This window comes from Microcaecilia unicolor, chromosome 2 (genome assembly GCF_901765095.1).
Source record: "Microcaecilia unicolor chromosome 2, aMicUni1.1, whole genome shotgun sequence".
Taxonomy (NCBI): Eukaryota; Metazoa; Chordata; class Amphibia; order Gymnophiona; family Siphonopidae; genus Microcaecilia; species Microcaecilia unicolor.
Window position 1 is genome coordinate 355,878,595 of NC_044032.1, and position 20,416 is coordinate 355,899,010.

Here is a 20,416-nt window from a genome sequence, read left to right on the forward strand (position 1 = left end):
CGGATTTTACGGATGTTGTAAAGAAAGAAACGACAGGTCTTGGCGGTCTGCTGGATATGAGCAGAGAAGGAGAGAGAAGAGTCAAAGATGACCCCAAGGTTTCGAGCTGAGGAGACAGGGAGAATGAGAGCGCCATCAACAGAAATAGAAAACGGGGGTAGCGGGGAGGTGGGTTTGGGGGGGAAAATGAGAAGCTCGGTTTTGGTCATATTTAATTTCAGGTGCTGCCCGTCAACCAGTTCCTAATCCAGTTCACCACTTCGGGTCCTATCTTCAGCCCGTCTAGTTTATTCAAGAGCCTCCTGTGGGGAACCGTGTCAAAAGCTTTGCTGAAATCTAAGTAGATTACGTCCATAGCACGTCCTTGATTTAATTCTCCGGTCACCCAGTCAAAGAATTCAATGAGATTGGTTTGGCACGATTTCCCTTTGGTAAAACCATGTTGTCTCGGATCTTGCAACTTATTTGCTTCCAGGAAATTCACTATCCTTTCCTTCAGCATCGCTTCCATTACTTTTCCAATAATCGAAGTGAGGCTTACTGGCCTGTAGTTTCCAGCTTCTTCCCTATCACCACTTTTGTGAAGAGGGACCACCTCCGCCGTTCTCCAATCCCACGGAACCTCTCCCGTCTCCAAGGATTTATTAAATAAATCTTTAAGAGGACCCGCCAGAACCTCTCTGAGCTCTCTCAATATCCTGGGGTGGATCCCATCCAGTCCCACTGCTTTGTCCACCTTTAGATTTTTAAGTTGTTCATACACGCTCTCTTCCATGAACGGTGCTATATCCACTCCATTCTCACATGTACTTTTGCCAGTCCATCGCTGTCCTGCTCCAGGATTTTCTTCTGTGAAAACAGAAGTATCTATTTAGCAAATTTGCTTTTTCTTCATCATTATCTGTATAGCGGTTCTCAGCATCTTTCAGTCTCACAATTCCCTTTTTAGTCTTCCTCCTTTCACTAATATACCTGAAGAAAGTTTTGTCACCCCTCCTTACATTTCTAGCCATTTGTTCTTCCGCTTGCGCTTTCGCCAGACGTATCTCTCTCTTGGCTTCTTTCAGTTTCATCCGGTATTCCTCCCCATGTTCCTCTTCTTGAGTCTTTCTGTATTTCAGGAACGCCAACTCTTTAGCCTTTATTTTCTCAGGCACTTGTTTGGAGAACCATATCGGTTTCCTTTTTCTCTTGCTTTTATTTACTCTCTTTACATAAAGGTTTGTGGCCCTATTTATAGCTTCTTTCAGCTCGGACCACTGTCCTTAACCTTCTCGTTCATCCTCCCATCCCATCAGCTCCTTCCTCAGGTATTCCCCCATTTTACTAATCTGTCCAGCAAACCTGAGGAACCACCGATTTTGTGATCTACCAATCCAGAAAATAGAAGGTAAATATTCACTAACATCCCTTCCGTGCAGGTAACAGAGGCTACCCCCTGTAGGTCTGGTTGCTGACCCCCATTGTCAATCACCAGGGGGCGGCTTGTCATGGCCACAGCCATGATCTTGGGCTCCAATTTGCTTTCCCGACTTACCAGGCAGTGTCTTTGGGCTTCCTGCACCCCGCCCACCATGGTCCCTACAGGTGAGGGCCTTCCCGGCCCCTACCTCTTGCCGCTGAGTTCCCTAGGCACGTGCTACAGCGCCTCAATTATAGGACCAACAGCCACCCGGACCCACTCGGCCCTCTCTCTCTCTCAACTGCTGCCTTGCCTCTGTGCCTCCAGTCCAGTTTGCTTCAGCGTCTGCAGTCCAGCTTGCCTTACTGTATTCAGTCCAGCTTGCTCCAGTCCAGCTTGCCCTGTGTCTCCAGTCCATCTTGCCTCAGCGTCTCCAGTCCAGCCTGCCTCAATGTCCTGCCTCCAGCCCAGCCCAGGCCAGCCCAAAGGGTCCTTTTCAGTGCCACATCCAGGTCCTGGTTCACCAGGCCTGCCCCAAGGGTCCTTTTCAGGGCCACTCTAGGTCCTGGTTTGCCAGGGCTGCCCCCAAGGGTCCTTTTCAGGGCTACTCCAGGTCCTGGTTTGCCAGGGCTGCCCCCAAGAGTCCTTTTCAGGGCCACCCTCTAGATCACTCTCAACAAGGCGACTCATCAACTGTTCGGTGGGACCATTCCGGATCCCCTGGTTCGGAGACCCCACGACGGTTCAAGGGCTCACCCATCAAGGCCCATGACACAACTGAAGAGAGGTACAACGAAGCATCCATTTTGGCATCTTAAAATCACAAATCATGTGCCTGGAACTGGGGGGAGGGATGCTCTACATCTCAGCCAAAGTCTGCGACATCTTCATGGCTTGCTGCATGCTCCACAATGTAGTCCTCACTTGCAAGAACTCAAACCCAGATGGAACTGTTCTGCCAGGCACAGACCACAATGAGGTGGGGGAGGCTATGAAATATCAGAACCTGACACCCGCACAGGCAAATCAGCAAGCAGGAGCTGCTATAAATTAATTCATCCAGACACATTTCTCACATGTAAGTAAACATTTAATACATGTGACTCACTGTACAATACTGTCACATCCTCCACCTCCCCCCCCCCCCCCCCCCCAGGTCTCAGTTTGATAATGTGCCCAATGTTCCTAATCACAATATTTCTCCTTTACCATATGTGTAATTATGTGAACAGGTATGTAAAGTGCCCCCATGATAATCACCCACCCTGTGTGAGCCTGCAAAAACCCTCTCATGCCTTGTTTTTAACTCCTGCCATAGTCACACGTTGGGGGGAGATGCCAGCTCATGCATACTGCAGTGCAGGGACTGCTGGGGTGATGAAGGCTGCCCAGGAATGTTGACCTTGACCCACCCCAAATCATACCTGGCCTCCCCGAGGAAGTCAGGGAAGACCAGGTATTGGTGTCTCATACCAATAGGGCCAGACTCTGTGGTGAGGCAAGGTGAAGTGAAGATGAGTGGGGAATGTGTTGGAACAGAGGTGGATAATGAGAATGTCAGCTCTGGTTTAGGATCTGGAGCTCCGTAGCAACAATCCCAAGATTAACGTTGATGTTACATAGTTCCTTTTATAATGTGCCTCTCAGACCCTAGTTCCTCTTACACTTGGCCTTTCAGACCCTTATCATCCCTGCCTAGCCCACAGACTACTACCCTGCGCAGGGAGCTAGCTGCTGGATGTCACTTGCAAGCACTGATATTATGTGTTCTTCCTCCCCAAGACTACTGATGGAAGGTGCAGCTCTGTCCTCCATCTCAACCTCCATTAGCTCCCTTGCATGCTCTTCCTTGTCCTTCACCTCCTCTTCCTCTGGTGGCATCTCTTACATCTCCTCCATCTCAGCTTTGATGTCATCAGCCATCTCTTTGTTGTCATTTTCCTTTCCTGTGAAAGCTGCTGGGACTCTAGATGCTGCTCCCTCCAGTTGTAGGTCTGTGATGGTGGTGGTTGCTACCTGTTGGATTCCTGAAAATGGGAGGAACTACCCTCTTCATCCCTGCTGTTCTCCTCATCAGCGGAATGTGCTGCTGCAGCCACTACAAGATATGTTGTGTCACCATGTAAGTACATTACTCGTCCATTGCAATGTCTCCAGAATATGCCTCTCATTTGAATCAACAAAATCATTATATTAATCTTGTTATGCTTCTCTCACATATTTGAACTTTATGAATGCCTACATAGAGGAAGGGAAGGGTGGTAAGAGAGAGGAGGGGGGAACACATGACTCTAGAATGCAAATTGTCATGCTGTCACCAATACATATAGGCTCACAGTGCGGGAGGTATGCCATACCAAGCCAAGCCAAAGTGCACTTTCTTACATGAAGCAGGGGGTTATCACTTCCAGATATACAGGAAACATGTGCGGGCATGGGGGGGGGGGGGGGGGGGGAGAATGGGTGATTCAGTCTGGAAAACATAATTGTCATGTAGCAAATAGGGAGATCAAAGCAGGCAACTACATACCTATTTAAAATAATCTGTTTAATTGGGAATTATCCACATTTGCATGTGACCAATAACCAGGCACACAATCTAGCTGCATGGATTTAGAGGATTAGCAATAAAATTGTCTGCCACTGAGATTACCTCTCACATCTGTGGGATACTTCTAACATTAGTCATTTACAAACCTGCAGGAAAATACTGCCAAGCCTCTCCACACGGTTATAACCCTTACTGGTATGCATTCTTAGCACTTAATCACAAGTGTTTCTGGACCTTTCTGATTGGCCATGATTACCAGCAGAAGGGTGGTTAGAAATTGCAGTTGTGGAACTATAATTGTCCCCCATTCTAATGGGCTCATCCATGGCTAATTTAGGAGATACTGGTGGCCCCTGCTCTTTCCCCTTCAGCAGGAGCAAACATCACAATAAGCCTATACAAATATGTTTCTGTTGGGGTCACCCACATTGAGAAAGCAGTTCTGAATTGGCAAAGTACCTCTTCATTGTGGTTATGGGGGTCACAGATCTGCTCTTTACACAGATATTTCTGTCTGCACAGAAAACAGCCATCTCTGTCGAGTCAGTCTTTTGTTCCATGCCTGTCCCATGCAAACTGTCTTCACAGCACCGATGTGACAATCACTTTACAGACTTGAGGGATGTGTCACTGCTCATGCAGCATTAAGACATAGGCATATTATCCAGGCATAAATGCGGCCAACAACCAGGTATGCATTATCTAGCCCCCCCCCCCCCCCCCCCCCCCACAAAAAAGGCAAAAACAGAAAGTGGAAAAAATATATATCTGTATGTAAATCGAGTGCTTGGCAGTGAACAACTCAGTCCACACAAACGAAAATATTCCTGTTCATCCGTTTTCAGGGAAGCAGTTCACTTCATCTCTAGGACAAAAATCCCTGCCCCGCAGTTCAATGGGGTTATCACCCATTTTTTCCAGGTAACAGATTTTGTGCTCCTCCTCAGGTTGTTCCTCTTTTATGTGCTGTGTCCTCTCCAGGTTCCACTGCTGTTAGGTCAGTTACGGCCAGTCGATCCATTCTAAAACCTCTCTGATTCAAGGTCTAATCTGCTATTATCATAGTTCATTACTCTGTCTGACTGAAACCTGGACTTGCCCTGGTGAAGAGGAACTTCTTTATTCTTGTCTCCCCTCAAACTTATATGTTTTCTGTTTCCAGACCATTCAGAATTGGTGGAGGCCTTGCAATTGCTTTCACTACTATACTAAACATCTCTGAAGTCCCTTCCCCCTTTGCCTATCCAGAATTCCTACTGGTCAAAGTCGATGCCGATCCGATACTATATATACTTCTCGTTTACTGTCCCCCCTCCTTGTCTTCTGAGAAAATGGGACTCCTGTTTACAGGCCATTTCTGAGGCAATAATCCATTTTTCAAACATACTTATTGTACCTGACTGATTACACTAGTTTTAGGTCCAGAAGCTTTATTGACTTTTTATCCAATCTATCACTCCATCCCACTCACAAGGCTGGCAATATTCTTGAACTGATCCTTACTCCAGAGGACTCTCCTACTGTCCCATCTGTTTCATATGTTGATCGCTCTTGGAACAATCATCGTCTTTTTTGTTTCAAGCTATCTCTACCTTCACTTCCCGTCTGTCACGATCCCTGGGAAATGGTCCAGAATACTATCTAAAGTCGATATGGATAGCCTCCCCCCCAACACTTTTTGAAGTACCTTCGGACTTCTTCTCCCTCCCTCTCAATGACCAAATTCAGAGTTGGTACTCTATTATGAAGAATAGCCTTGATCTAATTGCGCCAGAATAATTCCAAAGAAAAATCTCTGATATACCTCTTGACTTTCACCTTCTAAAATGCCAGTATCACCTAGCGGAATGGCTCTGAAGGAAGTCTAAATCAAATGCAACTCAAGAGAAATGCAGGGAACTACATAGGATCTATAATGTGAGTCTAAAAAAGGCTAAGAAAAATTATATTACACATTTTTGAAATTCTCAAATCCATCAAAGGACCTCCATTCTATCTATCGGAACATGAATAACCCCATCTTAAAATCTACAGTTAGTATCACTCTGTCAGCTGAGGTTATTTCTACATTTTTCACCAATAAGGTGAACACCTTGGTGAGTACATACCCTCCTTCACCTAATATTTTATCTTCTGCTCTGCTGCCACGCGCTGAGTCTGCCACCTGGTCATCTTTCAATCCCCAAACACTTTTCTCATTAAATTCTATGTTCAATAAGACCTACTTTCTGTGCTCAAGATCTCATTCCACACTAGGTTTACTTATACCATTCCTATCTATTATCAACCTTACCTTGTCTTCCAGCCAGTTTCCTGACTCATGGAAAACCGTAATTGTTCACCCAATACTGAAAAAAACTAATCTTGACCCTACCACTCCAAACCATTATCGCCCAGTTTCAAATTTCGTCAGCTCACCACCTATGCAGACAAAATTTCAGCTTCATATCCTTGGCAATCAGGCTTTAGAAAGGCACCACAGTACTGAAACTATTATGTCAGCATTACTTAGCAAAATTCATAGCTACGGAGATCAGCATAAAATTGTCTTGGTCGCCTCACTTGATCTTAGTGAAGCTTTCGAACTTGTTCACTCTCTGTTGCTTTCTCACCTTTCACCTCTTGGTGTTTCCAGTGTGGTACTAAATTGGTTTGTCTTTTCTATCTCAACATTTTTTTTCAAGTGGTCACAGCATCTGCTACTTCGGCAATTAAAGAGCTGCACTTTGGTGTTCTACAAGGTTCAATTCTTTCCCTTCTTCTGTTTAACATATTCCTTAGTCTGCTTGCCACTCTCATTCAGTTACTAGGAAACTCATGATATCCTCTTAATCATTCCCACCTATCTGAGCTCCTCATCCTCTCCAGTCCTGATTATATGCAGTCGCCCTCTGGTAGAAAGACCACTGTTTAATTCTTAACCCTGTTAAGACTACAGCTTGTTGGTTTTCTGGGACTATCACTCCTCCGTCTTCAGCTCTTACCCTACTGGGTTAAAATTGTCCCAGTCACTAACTTCAGGTACCTTGGTATTATTTAGGACTCTGCTCTCTCTTTCAAACCTCACATCATGCATTTAACAAAGACTTCTTTCCTTCTCTTTCGCCAACTTCGAATGGTTTGACATTTTTTCAGTCACAAAGATTTCCATACACTTCTGTTTTCTTTTTTCAGTCCCAGACTTGATTATTGTAATGTAGTATATGCAGGTCTTCCACAGTCATCGTTAAAAAATTTTCACTCTCTGCAAAATACTGCAATTTGGCTTTTATGTCATGCACATCCCTCGGAACACTGTACCCTGCTTTTGAAATACCACCACTGGCTATGGTTGCACACTGAATTCAATCTAAAATAGCTACACTGACTTTTCATGCCTTTTGTCTTGGGCTTCCGGATTATCTAGCCCGCTTAACCATAACTTAATCCCCCTCTCGTATTCTCTGCTCCCTAAATGACAATTGTCTGGTTCATCCTGGCCCCAAGCAACCATTTTATGATTCCACTAGACATAGCGCTTTCAATTTTTTCGCCCCTCACAGTTGGAACAATCTTCTCCCTTCTCTTTGGTCTGAGACTTCCTTCAAATCCTTTAAGATTTTGTTAAAAACTTGGTTCTTTAAATTGGCTTTTGGTAAATCAGATTGACATGCTGTTCTGGGATTCATTAGTGGCCTTTCCTCTTCCCACTTTACCCCTCCCTTGTTTGCCTTCTCTTTCTTGGTTTGAAAAATACACTTTCCTGACTTGAAATTGAGTTCTTTTTTTCTCTTTCAAATTTTTAGTATGTACACTGCTGTGCTCTGCCTATGGCAGATATAGCGGTCTAGCAAGTTTTAATAAATAAATAATAAAACATCCTGAACTTTGAAATAGGGCACTTTTGTCCCAGTTACCGTCACATGCAGCATTATTTCCAGCAGCTTTACACAGCAGACTACTTCTACTAAACCACACAGACTTCAAGCTTTCACACAAGGGCTTTCTCCTTTATAGCCTGGCAGGTGGTTTGCACAGCTTACCACCTGATTCAGTGCTTGTCTCCCACAGAGAAGCACTACTTTGGCCTTTTGCACTGGCTTCTGCTTTAGAGGGCTAATAAAGCAGAGGGGTGAATGGTCCCTCCCTGTATTTCTGTTTGATCTGAAACCCTCCCAATAACCATGTCCCAGAGCTAAGGCAAATGAATTAAATTTCACTCAATGTTCCTTTGAAGAAAGTTATCAGCCCATAGCTTCCTGAAACCCAAAGTCCTTATTTTCTTCTGGCATTACCCCATATCCATAGGTTCAAAAGTTGGGCAAGTCCTTGGCTCTCTCGGGAGTAGCTTTCTTTCTCCCCTTGCTCCTCTTCTGACTGCCCTTTTTAGTTGCCTCCTCTCCTCCAGTAGATTTTGATCGGTCTCTTCATTCCTCTCCGCAGCTCCCCCTAGACTCCCCTCCCCCAGTCGTTAAAGGGACACACCCACACCCTTCCTTCCATTATCATAGGGTCTATTGGGCTGATAAAACCCCTTCCAATAAGAAGGTATGGCTCCAGGTTTTCCTCAGCCACTGTACTCCCTGATGGGCCTATGATCAGAAGCAAATGCAGGCGCTAGAGCCTATTAGCGTCATACTAGCACCTGCGTTTGTTACCGCCCCATGATCAGAGCCCCCGAGCGTGCTAAACAACACGCTCACGGGCTCTGAACACAACTAACATAAAAATGCATACAAAACAGGGCTCTTAGCGCAAGTAGCAAATGCATGCTAAATGTATTCCTCACAAATGATCATCGTTAGGCTTTGCAGACCATTGGGAAGAAATGGTGAGCCCTGTTCAGCATGCATTTGCATGCTAGCAGGCACCCCATTCCCACCAATGTAGCCTCCACAGGAGCAGGAACCCTGACCCCCTCCCCACCCCGAGCCAGCTGCTGGAGGTCCAGCAGATCTCCAGTCCCCCTGACCCCCCCTTATATAGTGTGAAGCCCTGCCCAGCGCATCCCAGGATACGCTGGAAAGGGTTTGGTGCCATTTTCGAGGTTGAAGGGGCTTGATCTGCAGACCACTGGGCCACCAGGGCTTTTTTGAGGAGGATGCTGGGGGGGGGGGGGGCTCGGGGGGACTGGAGGTCCAGCCCCTGTATCACTGGCTCGGAGTGGGAGTTCGGTGGGGGCACTAGGCTACCAGGGCTATGCAGTTTGGGGTCTGGTGGTCCCACAGACCTCCAGCCCTTGTGTCAAACTAGTGCAGGAGAATTCGCTCAGGCACAATCCTCCCGCCCTTTACCCTATGATCAAAGATAACAGCACGCATACATTTGCATGCTATTATCTCTGATCATAGGGGCGGTAAAGTCCCACACTGTTCCAGCGCTATTTTTAGAGCACTGTTTGGAACAGTGTGGGGCTTTCGATCATCTGGGCATTAGTCGGTGATCACAATGCCTTGGGACATGTAGTTTCTGACTTTCCTTGCTACAGTGACAAGCAATGGCCATTTACTGTTACAGCACATAACCGCACAAGTTAAATCAGACAAAGATAGGACTGTGTTTTATGCAGTCCTATTTGTCTGGTCAACTTATGTGGTTAAGTGCTGAATATCAACACTTAATTGCATAAGTGCCAACTCCACCCCCAGACTACCCACAAAATAGCCTCTATTGCTTTGACCGGTTAGTGCTGATATTCAGTGGCACTATCTGGTTAAGTGCCACTGAATATTAGCAGATAGCTCCACTTTGAATATAGACCACGGAGGTTTTTTTTATAAAACTAATTTGTTTTATTAAAGACTTGTTTTCTTTGATCTATTGTTTTCATTACATCCTTTGCAATGTGTGAACCCTTATACCTGTTTTGTTTCTGCAACATTTGATCATGTGCAAAGATCATGTAACATTAGGGCACTCAAAAAAATAAAGCATTGCAATAGTTAAGCCTAGTCAAGACCACAGACTTATAAAACACAATATGAAAAGTGCTCAAGCACAACAGATATCTATGTGCAAAAACAAAAACAGCATTGCAATAGTTAAGCCTGGTCAAGAACACAGAGTCATAAAACACAATATGAAAACTGCTCAAGCGTAACAGATAACTAAGCCTCTCCCAAGTAATCACTACTTCTCCCAGGTCCCTAACCACCAACAAAAAAGAAACCATAACCTTCCTCAAAAACACAGAAATTATATCAACCAGTGACTGGGAGGAGTGAACTCATAAGATAGTCTTGTTCAAATTCAAGACCAAGATTTCTAGTTCTCAATGAAGCACCCTTGAGATACACAGCACCCTCACTTGCAGCATATGATGATAAAGCGAAATACAATACAAAGGCTTGACCTTCGTCTTTTGCCATTTGCAGGTCACAGACTGAAGAAGTCTGTCTGGCATTGGCCTTAATTCCCTGATCCACACCTGTCTTTTGCCATTTGTAGGACATAGACTGTAGAAGTCCATGTGGCACTGGTGTTACTTCCCAACTGTTCTTGTCCAACATAATACCTCAACAGCCATGTTTTGTTACTATTCTGCTTATTTTCGAACGAGAAGGCCGGCCTTCTTCCGACACAAATCCTTCTCCTAAAGCTGGCCAAATCGGTATAATCGAAAGCCGATATTGGTCGGCTTCAACTGCTTTCCGTTGCGGAGCCGGCAAAAGTTTAAGGGGGCATGTCGGCAGTGTACTGAAGGCGGGGCGGGGGTGTGGTTAAGAGATGGCCGGCTTCGGCTGATAATGGAAAAAAGAAAGCCGGCCCTGACGAGCATTTGGCCGACTTTACTTGGTCCCCTTTTGTTCACGACCAAGCCTCAAAAAGGTGCCCCAACTGACCAGATGATCACCGGAGGGAATGGAGGATGACCTCCCCTTACTCCCCCAGTGGTCACCACCCCCTCCCACCCAAAAAACAAAACATTTTTTTGCCAGCCTCTATGCCAGCCTCAAATGTCATACCCAGCTCCATCACAGCAGTATGCAGGTCCCTGGAGCAGTTTTTAGTGGGTGAAGTGCACTTCAGGCAGGCGGACCCAGGGCCCCCCCCCCACCTGTTACATTTGTTGTGGTAAATGTGAGTTCTCCAACCCCCCCCCCAAAACCCACTGTACCCACATGTAGGTGCCCCCCTTCATCCCTAAGGGCTATGGTAGTGGTGTATAGTTGTGGGGAGTGGGTTTTGGGGGGGGCTCAGCTCCCAAGGTAAGGGAGTTATGCAGCTGGGAGCAATTTCTGAAGTCCACTGCAGTGCCCCCCCTAGGGTGCCCGGTTGGTGTCCTGGCATGTGAGGGGGACCAGTGCACTACAAATGCTGCCTCCTCCCACGACCGAAGGGCTTGCATTTGGCCGGGTTTGAGATGACCGCCATTAGTTTCCATTATCGGCGAAAACCAATGGCGGCCATCTCTAACGCCGGCGATCTCTAAGGGTGGCCCAAATATTGAGATTTGGCCGGCCCTGACCGTATTATCGAAACGAAAGATGGTCGGCCATCTTGTTTCGATAATACGGTCGGGTACGTTGGTTTACGGGGCCGTCATTAGAGATGGCCGCCCTTATAGATGGCCGGCCCCATTCGATTATGGCCCTCTATGCCTCTTATTTAGGCAACCCTGTGCTTATCCCACACATTTTTGAATTCCTTCATTGTTTTTGATTCCACCACCTCTCCTTGAAGGATGTTCCACAAATCCACTACCCTCTCTGTGAAAAAGTCTATTGCCCAGCAACCATTCATGTCCTCCAGTTCTACAGACTCCACGTCTCTAGAAGAGATTTGTTTGTATATTAATAACTTTCAAATACATAAATGTCTGTATCATATCTCCTCTCTCTCTCTCTCCCTCCTTTCCTCTAGCGTATACTTATTTAGGTCTTCCAGTCTTTTCTCATACATCTTATGACGCAAACCCTGTACCATTTTTGTCACTCTCCGCTGGACCACCTCAAGTCTTTTTATGTCCTTGGAGAGATATGGCCTCCAAAACTAAACATAATACTCCAAGTGGGGCCTCACTGATGACTTGTACAGGAGCATCAGCACCTTTTTTTCTGTTGTTTATGCCTCACTCTGTGCAGCCTAGCATTCTGGCTACAGCCACTGCCTTGTCACATTGTTTTGTCACCTTGAGATCCTCTGACACTATCACCCTAAAGGTCTCTCTCCTGATCATGCACATCAGTATACTGCTGTTTTGAATTTTACATCCCAAGCACATTACTTTGCACTTCTTTGCATTACATTTTAGCTGTCAAACATGAGACCATTCTTCTAATTTTTGTAGACCCCTTCTCATGTTGTCTACTCCCTCCGGGGTATCCACTCTGTTGCAAACCTTAATGTCACTGACAAAAAGACAAACTTTTCTTTCTAACCCGTCAGCAATGTCACAAATATGTTGAACAGAACTGACCCCAGTACCAATCCCTGAGGCACTCCTCTACTTACCCTTTTATCTTCTAAGTAAATTCCATTTACCACCATCCTCTGCAGTTTTTCAGACAACCAGCTTCCAATCCAGATCGCTATGGGTCCTAACTTAGTCAGCTAAGTTTATTCATGAGCCTCCTATGAGGAACTGTGTCAAAGGTCTTACTAAACTAAAAGCATACTACATCTAGCACATGTCCATTATCTAGTTCTCTGGTCACCCACTAAAAGAAATTAATCAGATTCATTTGGCACAATTTTCCTTTGATAAAACCATGTTGCCTTGGATCTTGTAACTCACTGGATTCAAGGTAATTCACTATCCTTTCCTTGAGTAGTACCTTCTATTATCTTTCCAACCATCAAGTAAGACTTACTGACCTGTAGTTTCCCACATCTTCTCTGTCTCCACTTTTGTGAAGAGGGCCCATATCCACTCTCCTCTAATCCCACGGAACTTCTCCCATCTCTAAGGATTTATTAAACAAATCTTTAAGAACCTTTCTAAGCTACCTCAATATTCTGGGATGAATCCCATCTGATCCCATGGTTTTGTCCACTTTCAGTTTTTCAAGTTATTCATAAATGCTTTTTTCCCATGAGTGGTGCACTATCTACTTCATTCACACATGTACCTTTATTAGTCAACTGAGGTCCTGCTCTAGGATTTTCTTCTGTGAAGACAGAAATATTTGTAGGCCATCTGGAGCTCTTTTATAGCCAACTTTACCACCAGGTATTCCTTTCTAATAACCGAGTTCTTTGGGGCAACAATATTCAGACCAATGTATAGGACAGAATACTTTTTTCTCCTTCCTCTAAGGACAGAATTGCTCAGGTCAGTATTTGATTAGTGTATGTAATTTTTAAAATGCATGCTATTTAGGAGTAGATCTTTACATAACTCTTTCAGGTTCACAAAGGTCTGTTGGCTTGCCATCAAAAACACAAATGTTCTAGATCACTCAATATCACCTCACTCTCCAGACTCCTCATCAATAGAAGAGGGAGATCAGGATCAAGGCAAATATTTACAGACATATCTTGAAAGAGGGGAGGTATGTGTGTCGGGGTTACATCCCATACAAGGCAATGCAGCTAAAATAATCAAATGGTGCCACTGAGTGCTTAACAGTAGCTCTCAGGAAAAAAATAGTTCCCAGGTTTTTCCTTGTGTCTGCTACAAACCCTTTTTATTTTGAAGTTCTTTAGCATGAAAAAGTTTTGTAGCAGACACAAGGAAAAACCTGTGAGCAGAGTTCTGTGGTATGGAAGGGGTAGGGCAGGGCCATGCCTAGGGTCTCTGGTGCCCCCCTGCAGACTACAAGTTGGCGCCCCCCCCCCCCCCACCCGTCTAGCATAAAATACCATAAATAAGTAAATAAATATAAACTTTTAACGTTGAGCACCTGATTATCAAAGTGGACATATTCCAAACACTATAATGAAAATAAAATGATTTTTTTCTACCTTTGTTGTCTGGTAACTTTGTTTTTCTGATCATGCTGGCCTAGTACCTGATTCTGCTGCTATCTGTCCTCTTAACTCCATTTCCAGGTCTTCCTTTCCATTTATTTCTTTACTTTCCTCCTTTCTTCTTCATTTCTTGCCTTACATCTGTAAATAAAAGCTGGGTCCTCTGCAGACTTGACTGTCCAGTGGATCCAGCTTCTGCCTATTTCCTCAATCCAAGTGCAGGTTTTTTTTAACACCTCCCTCCAAAATCTAGTACTAGGCATGCCGAGAATACAAAACACTCAGGACCTATAGAGCAATTCTACCATACCATAAGTAGTAATTTCTACGAGTCACACAAGGAAAAGGAAAGCATCTTAAACACTACAGTGAGCACTAGAACATCAATTCACCTAATGTAAAACAAAACCAGGCAGAATAATACAGATCGTCGATCCTGCACAGTCAATGCCAACTGAAAGCCATGTCTTTTTCACAAACACAGATACACCCTAATCCACTATAGAATAAGTAATAATAAACTTTCTATTTAGACAAAAATTAAACCGAACCCCCAAGATGCCAGACTATGCATACAATGCAACACCACAGAAACAGAAAATGTCCCCTAGTACTGTGCAAAATATAAAGACAGCAGATGTAAATTTGAAAAAACTAACACATACCAATCACCACTTTACAAATTAACAAATAGAAATAAAACAAATATAGAAAATAAAATAATACCATTTTATTGGACTAATACATGCTTTCAGAAGCCAAAACATCCTTCCTCAGGTCAATACAGTATAGTGCTGTTACAGTATCTTATCCTGACCTGAGGAAGGGGGTTTTGTTCTCCGAAAGTTAACCAAAATGTATTAAAATTAGTCCATAAAATATTACCTTGTTACATGTTCTGTTAAAAACATTTATTAACACAGCTACAATACTACTTTATCCTAAAGCAAAAAAATAAAAATATATATTTTATTTACAGTTTGTTGTCTCTGGTTTCTGCTTTCATCTTCTTTTCACTGTCTTCCTTCCATCCAGCATCTCTTTGTTCTCTCTGCCATCCAGTGTCTGCCCTCTCTGCTGTCCCCTCCATCCATTGTCTGCCCTCTCTCCCTGCCCCCTCTCTCTCCCCCTTCCATTCACTGTCTGCCCTTTCTATCCCTTCCATTCACTGTCTGCCCTCTCTGCCCCTTCAATCCACCATTTGCCCTCCCTCTCCCATCCATCCAGGATCTGTCCCCTTCTCTGCCCCTTTTTTCAGCCCCCAGTTCCAGCCCCACTATCCCACCAGTCCCCAGTTTCAGCCCCAGCCCTTTTCTCCCACCAGCCCCGAGCTTCAGCCCCCAGCCACTTCTCCCTGTCCCCTTTTCAGCCCCCAGTCCCCACAGTTTTAGCCCCTGCCCCTTTTTCAGCCCCAGTACTAGCCCCCTTATCCCACCTACCTTCCTTTCAGCCCCCCAGTTCCAGCCCCCTCATCCACATGCCTTGCATGAGGGCCCCCCTTTTCAGCCCAACCCATTCTCCCACCTGACCCAGGCATGCCCCATTTTCCCTCATGACCCCTTCTCAGACCCAGTTCCAGCCCCCTGTCTCCCCCACTTGAGAGCCCCCTCCACACCCCCCTTCTCCCATCTGAGAACCCCTTCCCCTCTCCCATCTGAGAACCCCCACAACACCCCTCACCACATCTGAGAACCCCCTCCCTACCTTTAAAAAAACATTTGTGAAGCCAGTTGCAGGCAGCGCCTCGCGTCTGCCCTGCGTGTAAAACAAGTAAATCTCTTCTCCTCGTCATCGTCGGGCCTCACTATGTCCCGCCCTCGCGGAAATAGGAAGTACCTCAGAGGAGGGCGGGACACAGTGAGGCCCGACGATGACGAGAAGAGATTACTTGTTTTACAAGCAGGGGCAGACGCGACGCGCTGCCTGCAACTCGGCTTCACAAAATGTTTTTTAAAGGTAGGTGGGAGGCGGAGCAGTGGGAGCGGAGCACCTCCCCCACACCTGGCTGCTGACACCTGGGGTGGACCACCCCCACTGCCCTGCCCTTGCTATGTCACCGGGCAGGGTTTTGAAATGATGCGAAGTTGCGAACGCTGCGACCGAGGTAATTTAAACCCCCAAGCGGTATGGCGGGGCAGCACCGCAGCGGCACCCTTGAAGGCAGGTGCCCCTCTGCGGTGCTTACCCCACTTACCGTGTTGGCACGGCCCTGGGGTAGGGCTTTTTTTGAGGGGGTACTGAGTACTGGCACCTTTTCCACTGTCTGCTAAAATTGACCCATGGTCCTTGAGTTTATTAATGTAAGAGCTCAGGCTCTACACACCAATTCTGCCTTGTCATAGATTATGTGACTGGTTGCAGGGGGCCTGGATATTGTGCGGTGGGTTCCTCAGTGATCACCTCACCCCGAAGGGTGATCTGGCATTTGAGTACCGGCACCTTTTTTGCTAGAAAAAATGAACTGGGAAGGGGCATAATTCAGTACAGTCTTTGCTTCAATTTAAACAAGCACTTCTTTTGTTTGGATTTTGTTGTAGCCCTTCCAGGGTTTTGGGGGGAGGGGGGGAGAAATCGGACCTAGGAGCCTATTCAGATTAACTGTATTGTTTGCTTGTGTGTGAGTTGTTTTGTCCTATCTTTTTATTGGAGTTCTTTTCTAATTTGGTTTTATGTTTTATTGGATTGTAAACCGCTGTGATCTTATGTTTTTAAGCCTAGTGCTATAGGAAATGAAATAATCTAACTGTAACCCACACCACACCACTGGCACAAATAGGAGAGCTCTATACATAGAAAAATGCTGCTCCCAAGGAAATGAGAAATTTTAACAATGCAGGTTGAAAGGACTGCACGCTCTGTCAGCAGAAGGCAATAAGCAGGAAAAGGCCTAAAAAATACTTCTGTCTAGCTGGTTAAAAAAAAAAAACTTAACAAAACGAAGAGACAGTTAAAGAATAGCATTAAGCACTTTCAGGATGGTTGAGAAGAAAAGCAACTACAGCACCATGAGAGAAGGAAAAAATTTGTCTGGAAGGGTTTTCTCAAGAGAGTGGAAATACCCTCTCACATACTTACTTTATCCATCTGATATTCAGCCACTGACAGCATTTTTTAAATGCTGACCGTCACCAGCAACATGAGTCCTGGATATTCCAAGCTGGGCCATATGCGGGCACCAGTACTGAATATTTGGGGCTAACTGTTCCTGTGCTCAGCCAGGGCCCACATAGGACAGTTATGTGGGCCCCAGCTGAATATTGGCCAGCACCCGTATAACCTTTAAACTGCTCCTGTAGTCCTATGATTCCCTCCTATCCCTCCACAGCCCCCTCTCACCCTGAAGTCATAAAAGGCCCCCTAGCCCCACCTCAGATATCTGGTAGTCTAGTGGCAATGATAGGGGCATGAGCAAACCCTACTCATTCCTGTCCCAAGCAGCCCCGCTGGACCACCAGGGAATTGAGGTAGGCCCCGGAGGGCCTATCATGATGGGGAGAGGGGTGGTTAGGGCAAAATTCTGAGGAGGAGGAGGAGATGTTCTGGGGTGGGGTAGGTAGGAGAGGGATCTTGATATTGCAGGCTGGGGGGAGGGGGATCAGAAGGAAGGGGCTGTTTTGGGGGAGACGGGAGGATCAGAGGGCTAAAAAGCAGATTCAAGGTTATGCTGGTGCTGGCTCATATTTAGTGATGGCACCCGTATAACTGCTAGCTCCTCTCCAACTCCACCCCCCTGTACTGCCCCTGACCTGCTCACTTTCTATATGGCTGGTCAGAGACTATATTCAGTGGCACTGCCTGGTTAAGTACCACTGAATATCAGTGCTTGGGAGGCTCCAAGTTATTTCTCCTGCTCATTTAAATCACACTGAATATCAGGGCAGTCTGTTTCTTGAAATGTTCCAATTAATGGTTGAAATGAAAAGTGAATATATAACCAGCCTAGAACACCTAATGTGGTGGTAAAGAAATAGATTACTACAATGACCACATCATATGACTTGGACAATCTCAGCTGGCTTCATCTCTGAACTCTATGCCATGTGTGCCATATTATGAAAAAGGTCAGGAGCCACTTGCCCTGTATCATTAGTCACTGCTTGCCGTGGGATTGGTAGAATTGAATGATGCTACTAATTGGGTTTCTGCTAGGTACTTGTGACCTGGATGGGTCACTGCTGGAAGCAGGATACTGGGATAGATGGACCATCGGTCTGACCCAGTACGTCTATTCTTATGCTATGTTCTTAAGGGGAAATTTACAAGATACAATATATTGGCAACATGAAGCTTAACTAGTGATTTTGGCATAAGCCTGATTATTCTTTTATTTCATGACTTTGAAAAGAAAGAATAATTAGCACACAGGATATTATGTCAATATACACCCCTGCCCTTGATTTAGCCCATATAATTACAACAACCTTTCAGGGTAAAATCCAAACGATTGAGAAATTAAAATTAAAAAGCGGAAATAAAAAACATTATTTACCTTTTGCTTCTTTACACTTGAATAGGCTAAGCTTTCTCCACAGGCTTCTGAAGATTCAGAAAGGCAGGAAAGCCTTTTCCTAGGGAGCTGACCCTCAACAGTTCCCGTAATACATAGCTGTGGGTCTTGAGTTTTGGAATGACTGGGTTTACTTCCAGTCTCTATAATTTGTGTTTCATGTATTTGTGTATTATTTCTTTCTTTCCTGTTTTGCAGCATTTGGAACGTAAGCACATATACAGCTGATTTAACATGCTCGGAGCTCGCATATTTCATATGCTCTATAGTTTTCATGACCTTCATAATATGGGCCATTTTCCCTATATCTTTCTTAGGTGCCAACATTAATGTTTCTAGCATGGTAGAAAACTGCTGATAATTGTACTCTAGCTCATCCTCAGTGTTCCCATAGTTTACAGAAGCACTGTAAGGTACAAAGTCAATGTAGGTTGATATTGCTGATTTGGATTTCAGTAGCAATTTTCTTATTTCTGAGAGTTCTGCAAGTTCTTTTGACATCAGCTGAAGTGCATATGTGCAGTTAATAGCTTCTGTATATTTACAGATAATCTCAAGTTCAGCTTTTACCTCAGAGATGTCACGCTCTATTATTTTAAAAACATCATCTGTTGAATTATCTTTCAAAAATGAAAATGATGCCATTTTCTTCTGGCAGTAAACCAGTTCAGGAAGAAGTGATATATCAAACCACAGCATGCCTCTAAATTGTTTCTGGTTCAGTTTTTGGGCCACAGAATTTTGAAGAAAGTGAATTGTTTCATACATCATCATCACTTCAATATAAGTCTCAACTGCTTCAGGCTTCAAAAGAATAGCTGTGGCAGTATTGTGGCCTTCTAGAATTTCAAAAACATTTTTTTCTGTGATCAGAATACTGTCTACATTATTCTCCTGTAAAATCTGAAAATATGTTTTCAAAGATTTTAGCTGTTCATAACATTTCAGCATCAACTCATGTAACCTCTCAACATCTGCTGAATAAGCCTGGTCCAATATTTCTCCAACACAGCAAATCTCAGAATGAGAAATGAAAGAATTGTTGAACTCACAAAGTTCCTGCTTACCTTGTTTCTCACAAATACTAGACCTTCTGTGATCATTTTTAATACCTTTTTCATGTAACTGAGTAGATGTTCCTTCCTTATTTTCACATCTGAAAATCACGTCATTCAAATATTCATAAAGTTCACACAGCTTGGACAGAGCATATTGATTTACTTTAAGCATAAATTCTCTTCTTGCAATCGGAGATGTGTTTTTGCCAAAAGGCTGCATCCACTTTAGCCAAGAAGATGCTTGCTGCATCAAAAAATAAATGTTCAAGACCATAAAGTGATACTTCATAATTCAAATATGTACAATTCTTTAGAAAGTTTATTTTAGCAGATATAAATTCCAGCAAAATCCACATGTGCTCCTGTTTTCCTGGATCACATTGATCTTTTGAAGTACTAGAATACATAGATATCAATTTCAAAGCACTAACCCTTAAAGTTTCCAAATCTTCTAAAGTATCTCCAAGGCTTATGCCACATGTAAATGGCACAGAGAGGCAAAAATCAAAATAATCAGAATAATTCTGCAAAACTGCTTCACATTCCTCAATCTCTCTCTTGTATTTTAGGACCATGTAATATGAACTATTTGTTTCATTTGTGCTATCTAGAAGCTTACACAGTTGTGCATGGTAACTCTGTAGCTCACTTAATGCATTATATTTTAATTTTTCTTGGAAAGAAGGAAAGAAATTTGATTGTTGCTGATACCCGGATTCCCCACCAAGCAATTCAGTGTACAGAGAATCATCATACCAAAGCAGGCTGCGAAATGTTGGTTCGCCTTCCAAATAGCTGATTTGTTTTCAATAAACTGAATAGCTTCCATTATCATCTGGAGTTCCATAAATGATTCAATAGCTTGTGGTTTTAAATTAGACTCACAGCAAGGTTGCAAATTCATTGTCCACTAATAATTTTCGATAAATCATTACGTTCTTAAAGGGACTTCCCTTGCTTTTTCTCAAAAGCTTTAATGAAGGAAGGAAGAATTTTGTTACAAATTT

The 20,416-nt window shown here is 44.3% G+C and overlaps 1 protein-coding gene across 1 annotated transcript in view; it reads right to left on the bottom strand.

The window, feature by feature from the left end:
* Nucleotides 1-20,416, bottom strand: part of TEX15 (testis expressed 15, meiosis and synapsis associated) — a 330,552-nt gene that overhangs the window by 97,006 nt on the left and 213,130 nt on the right. Inside the window, 5 exon segments of the mRNA XM_030192116.1 lie at nt 18,334-19,642; nt 19,644-20,205; nt 20,208-20,313; nt 20,315-20,350; nt 20,352-20,415. Of these exon segments, the coding sequence (XP_030047976.1) occupies nt 18,334-19,642; nt 19,644-20,205; nt 20,208-20,313; nt 20,315-20,350; nt 20,352-20,415 (2,077 nt within the window).